The sequence below is a fragment of the Caloenas nicobarica genome, chromosome 1 (genome assembly GCF_036013445.1).
Source record: "Caloenas nicobarica isolate bCalNic1 chromosome 1, bCalNic1.hap1, whole genome shotgun sequence".
NCBI classification, from domain to species: domain Eukaryota; kingdom Metazoa; phylum Chordata; class Aves; order Columbiformes; family Columbidae; genus Caloenas; species Caloenas nicobarica.
In genome coordinates this window covers 79361381-79374212 of record NC_088245.1, presented here as the reverse complement: position 1 = coordinate 79374212, position 12832 = coordinate 79361381, and the positions used below count along the sequence as shown (strand labels likewise).

The window sequence follows — 12832 nt, the reverse complement described above, 5'->3', positions numbered from 1 at the left end:
AATTGTGTTGTGAGGTAGAGAGTCTGTGTGACAGCAAGGAAGGGGCAGTCTTGTCTGTGAACATCCGTCTGTGTTTGTTGAGAGAGTAATTTTTTGTGTTTAAAATTCTGTATGTTTTTCATTCAAGGACTGTGTCCGATAAATTAGTAGTATTGTTGCTGGTTTTAAGGTCCCAGCCAGTTTTTTTTCGTTTAAAGCTTTAAATCATACTTCCACTTCATTTTATGATACTAGCTATAAAATAGATAAAATGTGATTTAAGAAGACCTGTCTTGGTTACAGCACAGTGTCTCCAGGTTTGGGTAATAGCCCCTTCGTTACTGTCATTTAAAGATGTCCTTTGAAGATTGTTCATCTTTTAAAATAAGTTGTATTTAGTGCACCAAGATGACAAAGCAACAGAGAGATACAAGGTAGTTTCTTTATTACCCAGCAGCTCTTCAAAGTGTCAGACCTTGCCCTTGTTACTCTAATAGGATCAATTAAACCAGATTCCTGGATCTTCTTTAGTGTCGCATTCATCTTATGATCAGAGGAACTTTATGCACAGCTGGGAGGACTTCACTGTTATTGGGTGAATGACTGATTGAAATAATAATTAAAAGCTGGAGTAACAGTTACATATTTAGGCCTGGCACACTTATTTTCCAGAGACAAATAATTGTTGATTTTTAATATTTTGTTATGGCTGGGCAGTACTTTTGAGCTTTTATAATTCTAAGGAAGTTGGTGAAGTGTAAACCTTTATTTTTAAGTGTTATCTTAATAGTTTAATTTTAGGTTTAATTTTTAATATATAAATACTCAACATTTTTTTTGTCTTCAAATGCTGTATCTTTTGATTTTATTATAATTTTTTAAAATTTTATTTAAGTTGTATCACATAGTGGTTTCCTTTAGCTATAAATGAAATCGTTACTGCAGTTGTGGTATTATTGCAGGATTTTTTTTTAAGCTGAAACTGTTTTGCAGCTTGTGGTGTTCCTATGAGATTTTCATCTACGATTAAAAGCAAAAGTTATAGGATGTATTACTGTTATGGCTGTGTAGTTAATGCTTGGTGGTATTTGCAGCAGATTTTGTTGAACCAGTTTATGGAAAACTATTGCCTCAAAGATCACTTTTAATATTTAGAAAAGGTTAAATTATGCTGTAGTCCATCAAAGTGATTCTTGCATGTTTATTCCTAAGATCAATTACATATATAACTTGCAATGTGTGACTGATAGACAACGTGTAGAACAGTGGAGGTTTGCTTTTCTCAGTGTGAAAATCCAAGTAGTTACGATATTTTTTTAATCTGAGACATTCTGTTCAGCTTTACAAAGTTGAATTATTTTAGGTCACAGATGTTATGTCATAGTGGACTGTGAAATAGTGGACTGTGTTCAGAAATGTCAGTCATAGGGCTTACAAGATGCTAATCTTTAGGTATCTGAACATTTAAACTGTTCAAGGAATATTTACTTGAGATGAGGAACAAATGTAGGGAGACATCTCATGGCTTGCTGTCAGGGATGTTGAGAATATCATGTTGTTCAGGAATGTATGGCTGAGAGAGATGACTCATTGTAAGTTAAGGTAGGAGTCCAAAAGCCAAACTTTGCAGTAGGATTTTTATAATTTCCTTTTAGGGGTGAGATAGGTAAAAACATGTCCTGATCCACTGTAAAATTCCTTAATGGAAGTATAATTCCATATGTTTCTATCTAAATTACAAATACATGCACCCATGTCAGAGATACAGAAGCTATGGAGATGCTGTTAATTCTGTTTCATACTTAAAGTAACTTCTTTTTTTTTTCCTCCTTTTTTTTTTTTTTTTTTTTGTTTTGCAATAAAAAAACCCAGGGTATTTTCTAGCCTCCTAGCGGTGATGGAGCTTTGTTAGGTTGTTGTTTTGTTGTTTGTTGTTTTTTTGTTGTTGTTTTTTTTTTTTTTCCCATGGAATTCAGAATATAAGAAAAGAATACAGGAGTTTTGATGGGAGTGTTACGAAGAGGAACACTTTCCTGCTTTTCCATCTTGGGCTATATCTTGATATTAAAGCTAATGCTCCTCAATAGTGAGCTGCCACTAAAAGGAATGATGCTGCTTTTCTGTATGATTTCTGCTATGTGCTCTTGCAGTTGTCTGGTGGTATGTAGTGATTTGGCTTGACTGAGCCAATAGAAAACTAGCCCTGCAAATGAAGGGGTTTGTGTTCAATCAGCCAGCTGAAATATGTCATCCTGTAAATGCGTGAAAGCTGGATGCAGTTTTAATCCTGAATGTTCTTAAAAGTGTTTCTTCTGTAATTGAAGAATTTCTTCAACATCCAAACTTAAACCTGCTTTGTTGCACGTTCAGCAGTTTGGGCTTGAGGAGTGAGCTACATGCTCTGACCTCATCCAGCAGAAAAGCACAGATTCAATATTGTTCTCCAGGCTGAATGTTTTGTCTGTAGTTTAAGCTTTTTAGGAGTAAGTGTACCTGTTCTATTTAGTGATGTGGTTGCACTGTTTTTTCCTGGTTTAGTGTATTTTAGTTTTCATTTGGTAAATCGCAGTAATTAATTTCATTTTCATATCTTTTAGTCTCTAAGATTAATATAGGGAGTAATTTTTTAAAAAGGATGGAGTGGCTTCAAACATTTTTTGAAAGTTTTATGTTAGTTTGTTCTAGGTTTACTTATTTGCTACCCAAGTTTTGTATTTAAACTTTACAGACAAGATGATTTGGCTTTTTGTACACTTATTTAATTGTTAAATATTTTAGAAAGATGATAGGAAATTTCAATATTGATGGGATAGGCAGAGCAGATTAAATTAAACTTTAAGATCCAGGGAAAGGTGCTTGTAAACCTAACAAAGGTGTCTCTTTAAAAGAAAAAAAACAACAAACCACACTACACACATAAAAAAACCAACAACAAAACCAACTACCAAAAATCCCTCACTCTTTTCTGTAGAAGCTGTTGAATAGGTTGCAATGAAGAAGACAGAAGAATAAGGAGATAAGGAAGGTGTGGATAATGGCTCTGCCTAGTGTCAGACTCAAAGATAGCATTTGAAAGAATATTATTGGTGTCTCCATTGCCATTTTTGAGACAACAGAACAATGAGTCACTTGGAGATTGTGAGAACTTTCATAGGATGATTGTCCTCCTCATTTCAGAATGTTACATTATAAATGTAAATATTTCCTGAATTATACAATAGTAAAATAGCTTGAATCATACAGATCCTACTTCAAAGTAGTTGTCTGAGGGTGTCTAGGGATTCAGCTTTAAAACAGTACCTCTTGAGTATGATCTGTGTAATCAAGAGACCATTTGTCTTACTTTTTCTTCCGCTTTTAAAAATCTCTATAGACCTATAATAATGCAGATTCTGGCTAAATCTTGAAAGGCCCTGTACAGGTGAACCTCTAGCAAATAACTTTTGGAAGGTGTTACTACTTATGAATCAGAAAGTGTTGATAGTGTCTAGGATTCTCTCTAGGTGAAAGATTTGGACAGGATATTTTCCTGTCAATAACAATACAGCTTCACAGAAGTCAGCCTCTCATTTTGAAGGAAGGAGATGGGTGAACTAGTGGTGGATAGAAGTGACTCGAAGACATTTAGGGCACAAAATAAATGCAGTGCTGTTTGTAACTTCTAAAGCTATTGAATAATTTTGGAAAGTTTCGGTTGGAGGAGGTTTGAGTTGGCACAATTTTTACAGAATACTGTACTGTTGACAACTTTTATTTCTCAAGTCTTCAGCTCTAGAAACAGTGTGCTTCACTTCCACTTTGTTATAAATATCATGCCAGTTTCGAAACATTAATAAAAGTAGGTTTAATATTCAGTCTTTGGTTTCCAGTAAAGACACCTAGTAGCAGTGTAATTTTTGCAAACTTCTTTGCTTAAAATTGTAGATAAACCTTGCTATAAACTACTCGGTAGATTTGCTAGAAAAGCTTGTGACTGAGTGCTCTGTATGCTTGCCTTTTTGCTTCCACCTAGAATCCAGGGCCATTACTTTCTGTAACCATTTCAGTGAGCTGCCATAGTTTTCAGTCTGTACTGTCACCTGATCCAAGCATGCGCCAAAATACCCACTGTTTCTGGCTACTGTCTGCTGAATCTGCTTTGCAAACCCTTAGTTCTTAAGCTTTTGCCTTAGCAAAAAAACCAACAACAGACACTCTAATGGAGTGTACTGGACACATGCCATCCTGCTTCCTTAACTCCTCTGATTGTTTATGTAAATCCTTAGCTTTACTAAACTTGTAATTGCTACAATGGCATCCCCATGTGAAATTGTGTGGCTCATGTGTCAAAAAAGGCTGCTTGTGAAAATATTTGTCAGAGGAATATGAATGTTACACATTGCACTGCATTCAGTGTTTTGTATCAATTTATTATTGCAATGTCGTGGTGTTTGATTTTAATTATAGACAATCATTTTGTGTTTTAGTATGCAAAGGTAAGTTCATGTAAACTGTCAATGTACAGTATTTTTATATAAACATACTGATTTGTATTTTTCGCCTCTTTCTGGAAGAAAAAATACTTGATTAAATGTCTTAAACAGAGGACCCAGTCTTCTTTACAGACACTTGTTTATGCATGGCTCGTATAGAAATTTTTGAACTTGTGCAATAAGTTTTTGTTGCATTTTTTTAAAGATATTGGGCCTGATCCTGTTAACACTGAAGATGATGGCTGGAAAATTGTTCTTATCTCTAATAAGAATGAAAATGATCTATTATATTACTGTAGTTAATAGTTTTGTTAATTCTGATGTTGAACAGAGTAAAGGGTTGATTGTTGCTTTAGCAAGACATAGTGTTGAGTAACCTCATGACAATATGTTCTTTCCATTATGATAAAATGTTCTCGTAGATAAGTTAGGTAAGAAAATTGTGTTAACTCTCTTAGGGACTTGTTCCTAAACTTTAAATTAAACTATACATTTTCATGAAGGAAAGGTTTGCGTAGAGTTTGGGACCCGTCACTATTTCTACCTTTTCTGTTCCCCTTATGCATATCTGTTCCTTTTTAACATTTCATTCTGTTTCAGCTTTCACTGTGACAACATACCTTTTCAGTGTCATATTCTTGTTTGTAATCTTGCTCTTTATTTCCCAGAGCTTTCCCTGTTCACCCTCAGTCACTTCACCTGTTGCTCACTTTCAACTCCTTCGTTATGATTTCTCATTTTCTTGCACTTTTTGTCATAGAAAGGTCATTGATGAAAAGTAAGAGTTTTTTCCCAAATGATCCCTAAAGGTGTGAAAAAAAAGTGATGATTTAGTAAAATTGGCTTTTTTTGTCCTTGTTTATGTCTAGAAAAAGGTTACTTCTCCTTTGCAGGTGTTAATTTGTGTGGCTGTTCAGTCAGTGTTTATAGCTAGCAGCCTGTGATTAAGTTGAATTGAGCAAGAATTGTTCTGCGTAGTCAGTGAACCACTTTTCCTACTACTTAAACATTTTTGTTTGAGAGAGGAACACACATCGATAAGAAATCTTCTTGTCCGTGATTGGATGGGCAAAGAGGAATTGCTCCCAGGATCCATGTCCCTTTCACCATGAAGAGTTAGTGATAACATTTACAGAATGTGCTTGTGGTCTCACGTCTCCCGTACAGCACTCAATTTTGCCTTAAAATGGATTTTCAAAGTTGCTCTGTTCCCCTAACACTACTGCCGTTAAATGGTGGCAGCAATCGTGGCCTCTGCTCAGATATATGCATACGCAAAAGAGAAGACAGTTTCCTTTGTGTACCACTAATGGTTCTCATAGCTGAGCTTGGAAACTCCAACCCTGTGATGTGTTATTTCTGCATGATTCGTAGCTTTTGAAAGCTGAAAAGTGTGAGACCATGCTAGCAGGTGCTGCAGTCATCTGAGTCAGGGTCGCCGTATATCATCTTGAGCGTTTGATTTTCCCGGTCAGTGCAAGTGTTTCAACTGTTTTTACATTAAGAGACAGTGAAGCGCAGTGCCTCGAGATTCTACTAGTAAAGCACTGAAACATGCTGAAGCCAGATATAGTGCAACATGATTGAAAACAGTTCATGAAAATCCTTAGTCTCTTTTGCTTCTTAATGCGTATATTTTTGTTTTGATTGGGAGAACTTTCCTCAGAACTATCACTGTAGGGTTTTTTTTTCCTATTCAGAGGTCGGATAGACTTTAGTGTGGACACCCGAGGCTGCTGTTAGTCAGCACAGTGCTATGAGTTACACAAGCATTAACATCTAAAGTTAGGTACAGTTGAATATACATACCTCTGTGCTCTTTTTTTTAATTTAGAAAATGATCATTAGTTTATTTCAGAAAGGCAAAAGCCTAGTTCTAAATTAAAAGTTGAGGTAAATTCGTAAATGAATGCATCTTGTCATACAATATTTTTGTTTCAGTAAATTTCAAAATATGTGTATATTTGCATCTTTCATTTTTGTTTGTCATGTTGTCAGAGAACCTAGTGTATGATACAGGGTTATCATACACTACCTTTATAAATTTTCCTGATAGTACAAAATTGATTCCCAGTGAATCTCAGGTTGTGACATGGTTATTTTAAATTATGATTCAGCAAGGAGATCTCAATGGCTAGAAGTATCTGTGCAAAGTTCAAAGGGTGACGAAAAAGGTTCTTCACCCAGAGCGTGGTGGAGCACTGGAACAGGCTCCCCAGGGAGGTGTCACAGCCCCAAGCCTGACGGTGTTCAAGAAGAGACTGGACAACACCCTCAGACACATGGGGTGAACTGTGGGGTTGTCCTGTGCAGGGACAGGAGTTGGACTTGATCATCATTGTGGGTCCCTTCCAACTCAGGACATCCTATGATAATTCTTTTCAGGAAAATTGTGTGAGTGCCTGTTATTCGTTTTTTCCCCTTATTCTATGTATCCACAATTAATGTAGTTTTCAACTAAATTGATGGGTACAGGTAGGCGATTTTGAAAGGAGAAACAGTTGACAAACTCTAATTGTAAACTATAATACTCATTGACTTCATCTTTAAAAAGCTTGTGAGACAAGAGCTTTACTTCTGGTAAACTAATTGCTGAACATTTAGAATAAATGGATTGCATAAGCTTATTCTAGTAGCACTCTTTTTTGCATTTTTAATGTAGTATTCAAGAAAAACGGGTAGGGTACATTTTATCATATAACCTCAAAGACAATAAAGGTAATTAGAATCCATGGGGGGAGAGAAGATGGGGAAGAAAAAAGGTGTGGCTGCTGAGATACTGAAGCAAAAAAAGCATCGACAAATATATAGTCAACATAGATCTTGTATGATGTTAATACTGTAGAAGTAGTTTCAAATACGTATGGTTTCTCAAAGTTAGAAGTGCTGAAGTAAGGACTACAGAGCTGTGTACTTGACGAGAGATAGAGTCTTGAACAAATATTTTAAAAATCTGGTTACCAGAACTGCTTGCAGTAGGAAAAACTGTTGAGTTTATTTCAAAGATGTCAACTGTATACAAAAGTAAAATATTACTTTATTACTACAAAAACTGTTTCGTTACTGCTACTATTAGTTTTTCAATATTAGAGACTATCTGTGATGCTTTGTTGCAAGTTACATGCTGCTCTTGTGGTGTTGGACACTGGCAGTATGGTCTTCAAGTGGGTAGAGATTGGGACATCTACAGTATGTTGGTGTTATTTGTCACATGGACAACAAGAAGAATGCAGTAATTTTTCAGAACCTGTTCACATGGTGATAAACAAGATAATTAACCAAAAAGCCCCATAGCATTTGCCTGAAGTGTGATAGCTAGGAAATAAAAAGTGTCTAGATAAAATGAAACACTTTAATATGAAAAATTCGACTTATCAGATTAATTGCATGAAGCTTGATGTTGACATGGTGCAGAATAGTGAACTGATTTACACTTTGTCTTTCAGATGAACCAGAGACACGAGATGCATGGTGGGCAGAAATCAGACAAGAAATAAAATCCCATGCCAAGGCATTGGGTTGTCATGCTGTAGTGGGCTACAGTGAATCAACTAGCATTTGGTAAATCATGATGATGATTTCATTTTCAAAATACCACAGAAAATTTATTTCATCGTCCGTGGATTAAAAATTATGAACTATTTCAACACAGTTGTTGGTACTGTCTAGTATACCTACTTCGGAGAGTTTGTTAAAGTAACTTTCTGATTTCAATATTCTGCTGCTTCTTTAAAAAAACATGTTTTGGTTTGGGTTTTGATTGGGTTTTAAGCTTTTTTCTAATTAACAATTAAAAAAATTTCAAACTTACGTATTTGCTTTTGTAATAACAATATTAATCTATGAAATTTTCTAAAGCTAATCTACCTAAATAGTTAAGACTGTTCCTAAAAGTATATGTATTGCAGTTTCATTATTGGGTAACAACTGGCAGACCAGTACTTACATGGTAAACTTCAAACTTAAAGCACGATTCTTTACTAGAAATGTATTAATTTTAAATTAAAGGAGAATATGTGACCTGATAGATACAGGATACTTTAGGTGCAAATGTTCTATATTACTTTCTGGAAAATGCATGTCATTATTTTTATCTTTCAGTACTACAGTAGTGTTTAACATATTAAACTGGAGCTCTGCACTGGTCTTGAGGTTGAGTTCCCCAGCCCTGCATCCTATTCAGGCCAAAACTCCAGTGTGTTACTGTATTCCATGGGACTAAGAAAATTCCAGTCTATCTTGACTAAGAAAATTTCATTGTATTTTGGTGGCCTAATAACAAACTTTGTGAAAGTCTTGGAGATTGGGAAAAGTAATTTGGGATTCATCTAACTACTTGTCCTTGCCCAGGAAAGGTTCTCTCTTTTTAGCTCCAGAAGGTAATCTATGAAGAGCTCCTCCTGTGGCCAAGTGTGTCGGACTGGTAGCAAACAGAAAAGTACTCTGGCTCCCTACTTGCTTTGAATAGCTTTAGGAAAGTAACTGAAGCAAACTCAGACATCTAAATTTATTTTCTGTCAAGTTGATTTTGCCTAAATACTTCAAAGAAAAAGCACTAAGGGTTTGCTTTTTTTAAAGAGAGAAGTGAGAAAAAAGAAGTTTCATTTTACTTTGCAATTGATTAAGGTGAAGAAAGTAATACAGAGTTACATGGTGCTTTCATGAGTACACTCTGTTGGCAAAGTAGTAAGATAACTGGAAGTGATCAGTCTGAAAGCCACAGCATGGATTACTTCACATGTTGCTCCTTCACATTTATTACTTCGCTGCAGGTTAAAAACACCAGATATATTGATCTTTCACAAAACTCCAAAACAATTTTTGGAAGTCAAGTGCTTGTGCTAGGGGAGTAGGAAAACAAGAACATACTTTACAGACAAGGCATAGTTTATGTTCCTTAGGCTGTCTTGTCTGATTATGTCTTGTCTCGCTTGGTGTACTAAAGATCATATTTACCTCAGAATTGCAATGCGGAAGTTTGCATTGCTGAGGGCTTAACTTACACTAAAAATGGAAGATTTATTCTTTTGGCTGAAAGGCTGAGGGAGCTGGGTCTCTTTAGCTTGGAGAAGAGGAGACTGAGGGGTGACCTCATTAATGTCTATGTAACGAGTGAGTGTCATGAGGATGGAGCCAGGCTCTTCTTGGTGACAACCAAGGACAAGGGGCAGTGGGCACAAACTGGATCACAGGAGATTCCACTTAAATATGAGAAGAAACTTCTTCTCAGTGAGGGTGCCAGAGCACTGGAACAGGCTGCCCAGGGGGGTTGTGGAGTCTCCTTCTCTGGAGACGTTCAAAACCCACCTGGATGCCTTCCTGTGTAACCTCATCTGGGTGTTCGTGCTCCAGCGGGGGGATTGGACTAGATGATCTTTCGAGGTCCCTTTTAATCCCTGACATTCTGTGATTCTGTGGCTGTTAGTCTCCTTGTAAAAAGCATGAATATTTTGGGGTTTTTTTTCTGCCTTAACTGTGTGGAAAGATTGTACAGATTGTAGAAAGGCAGTCAGTTATTGGGTTGTTTCACACTTTGATTTTTCTTAGGGAATTTAATGTAGTAGTATTTGATCATTGATAAAATAGTTTATTAGAGTTACCATGCTTACTTGTCAGTTCAGCTTTATTCCATGCTTAAAGAACAAGGCTCTGTCTCTAAGTACTGGTCTACCAGACCTGTTATATACGAAAAAATTATTCTGGAGACACAGCATATTAAAAAGGCACATGTGTCATTCTAGAAAATGTGGGAAAGCTTTTCTCTGTATTTTTTTCCAGTCTAGTATTTTAAGTACTGAATGTTAGAGATTTGTTTCTTATTTAACAGTTTCAGAAATATTAAGAGGTCTGTGATCATAGTTTGCACTTCTGGGAGCTTTAACTTCACTAAATCATGAATGTGGTCAGTTACTTTACATGTACCATTATTGTAGTTGTTCATAGTCAAATTCTACTGTTCTGCTACTTTTTATGCTCCAAGACGCACCCTTTTCAGTGTTGTGTTGTAACTTAATTTTGAGAGGCTCTCAACTTCAATTTTACTTTGGTAAACAATTACACCGTGTTTTTTTAATGTTTCTTTGCTTGTGTTGGTTAGCTTGATTTCTTTGCATTATTAACTCTAGTGCTGAAAACCATACGTAAACCTGCTTAGCCTTCGTGATGTTATAGCATATTATTTATAACATAGGGCAAAGCTCTTCTATTCAATCCTTCTGCATCTCTTACACAATGGTTTAAAACCAGAAGAGGATTGTTTGTGAGATTTAATGGATAAAATTGCGCAAATGCGCAAAATTAGTAGTTATATTTAATTAATTAAGACTTTTGTACCAGCCTTTTAATGTAATAGTTTTAAATAAAAGTAGCACCAAGTAGCAGGAATTCACTTTGTTGTAATTCTTTTCTCTCTTATAGTGAAGAGGTCTGTATTTTGTCCGCGTCTGGCACAGCAGCTGTACTGAACCCTAGGTTTCTTCAGGATGGCACCGTGGAAGGCTGTTTGGAACAAAGGTTGTCTTGGCAGCCTGGCTTCTTTTCCATAGGGTCAGAGAAGGGAGAGGTTGATTTTTTTCCTCAGAGCCAAGATAGTTCTTCTCTATTAGGGTAGGTTACAGTGTTACAGTGCAGGATGCGGGACCAACCACTTTACTGCTTTTCACTAACAACAACAACAACAGAAGTAATGGAACTCTGCACCAAATTAGATATTCTGTTTTTATTTCTAACAGTCTGAATAAGGTAACACATTTGACTACTAACCACAGATCATAACTCAGTTTTTTTCTTTGCCGCTCTTCAGGTATCTTTCTGAACTTTATATCACACTATAAAAATGACAGATGTATGATAAATTATGTAAGGCAAAAACTGCTGTGGCTGTAATATATGTATAAGAGCTGCATGGTAGATAAAATAGCTTGGTTGTAAAAAAAAAAAAGATGATGCCAGATATTTACTAAAGATGTATGTTTTAGTTGAAGATTGTGAATAAAATCATGAAACTGAAGGAAAAACATGAAGTTTCCCTTGCTTTCTGCTCTTGCAAATGAAATTTGAAGAATGAGTATTGCTAAACAATTATTCTTGGGAAAAAATAATTGACTTAACTAATGTATATTGGTAATTTATTGTGTGTTCATCAGGATACTCATAAAATATTTCAAGGGATTATTGTAGTTGTAACTAAGGCTATTTATTAACACCTTGGCACTTGCTTTACTTTTTCCATAATAACCCTGCCAACATAGTATTATTTATTATTATTTTACTTTGTTAGCAGGAGGCCATTATCTTCTTGTGTAGATAGATTTTTGAAAACTGTAGCTAGAACAAAAATATTTGTTTCCATATTCACTATATGATGGAGAGAAAGAAATGTCTTATTCATAATGTGAAGAAAATTGCATTTTTATCAAGGTGTGTATTTTAGCGCTACTAAGAGTCTTGGCATAGATTGGAAATACCAAAGGAAGGTAAAACGGCTAAACAGACAAAGCCCATGTTTGAGGCAAAATATATTTGCCAGAGTCTATGATAACTAATGTTCCAAGTCTGTCAGATTTGCTTAAGCATTTCTTCAAAATTCACTGAGAATTGTTTATGTGAAACAGAATAAATTTGCAGTAATGCAGTTAGCCTATGCTTTCCTTGTTCATATCTTTATAGTGGGCATTCCAGGGTATTTGTAATGGGGGAGTGTGACTAAGTGTTCTAAGTAAATAGCAAGTTTTACCTAATACCTTATCTTAGGAAATAATCTTCTTACAATGTTTATATATATTTTGCTGCTTCTCAGTAGGATGGTTGGTTTGTTGCTTACATTGATTAGTGTACGTTTTTGGACACAATCCATGTAAAAGGGTCTTTTCATTGTATTTGATACAGCAAATTCTCCATACAACTGTTGTACCATGGACTAGTTAAGAAATCATAGTTCCTAAAGCCAGCTCAGTAGCTAGTGTGCAGCCTGATTTTATTCTTCTAATTCATAAAATGTAATACTTGTCACATTGGTGTAATGGAGCAGAGTATAGCTGCAGTGTATGATTTAAGTAGGTCTCTGTAGCCGTTTATATGCATGTACACGTATTGATCATTGTTAAATAAGATGCAGATGTTTTAAGTATGTTCTCCATCATGTATTTTTAGGATTGAAGAAGCTTCACCACCAGGTTGTGGATTTTGCCATATACCATATGATGAATTGAACATGCCATTCCCTGCTCACCTCACTTATTGTTACAACTGCAGGAAGCAAAAAGTTCCTGATGTCCTTTTCACCACAATTGATCTTCCTGTAGAGGCAATAGTTATTGGGAAGGGATGTCTTATTCAAGCCAGGTATCTATCAAAATGTTTTCTTAGTAAAGTTTTGGAGA

General features: G+C 35.6%; 1 protein-coding gene across 17 annotated transcripts in view; it reads left to right on the top strand.

The window, feature by feature from the left end:
• C2CD5 (C2 calcium dependent domain containing 5) overlaps window positions 1-12832 on the top strand; it is a 69398-nt gene that overhangs the window by 34546 nt on the left and 22020 nt on the right. For 7 of the 17 annotated variants that reach the window (XM_065627192.1, XM_065627181.1, XM_065627111.1 and 4 more), the window contains 3 exons: window positions 7898-8012; window positions 10869-10964; window positions 12603-12794. In XM_065627192.1, the coding sequence (XP_065483264.1) occupies window positions 7898-8012; window positions 10869-10964; window positions 12603-12794 (403 nt within the window). Of the gene's footprint in view, window positions 1-7897; window positions 8013-10868; window positions 11058-12602; window positions 12795-12832 lie in introns of all 17 variants that reach the window. The other 10 variants (XM_065627171.1, XM_065627164.1, XM_065627200.1 and 7 more) reach the window with 3 other exon arrangements.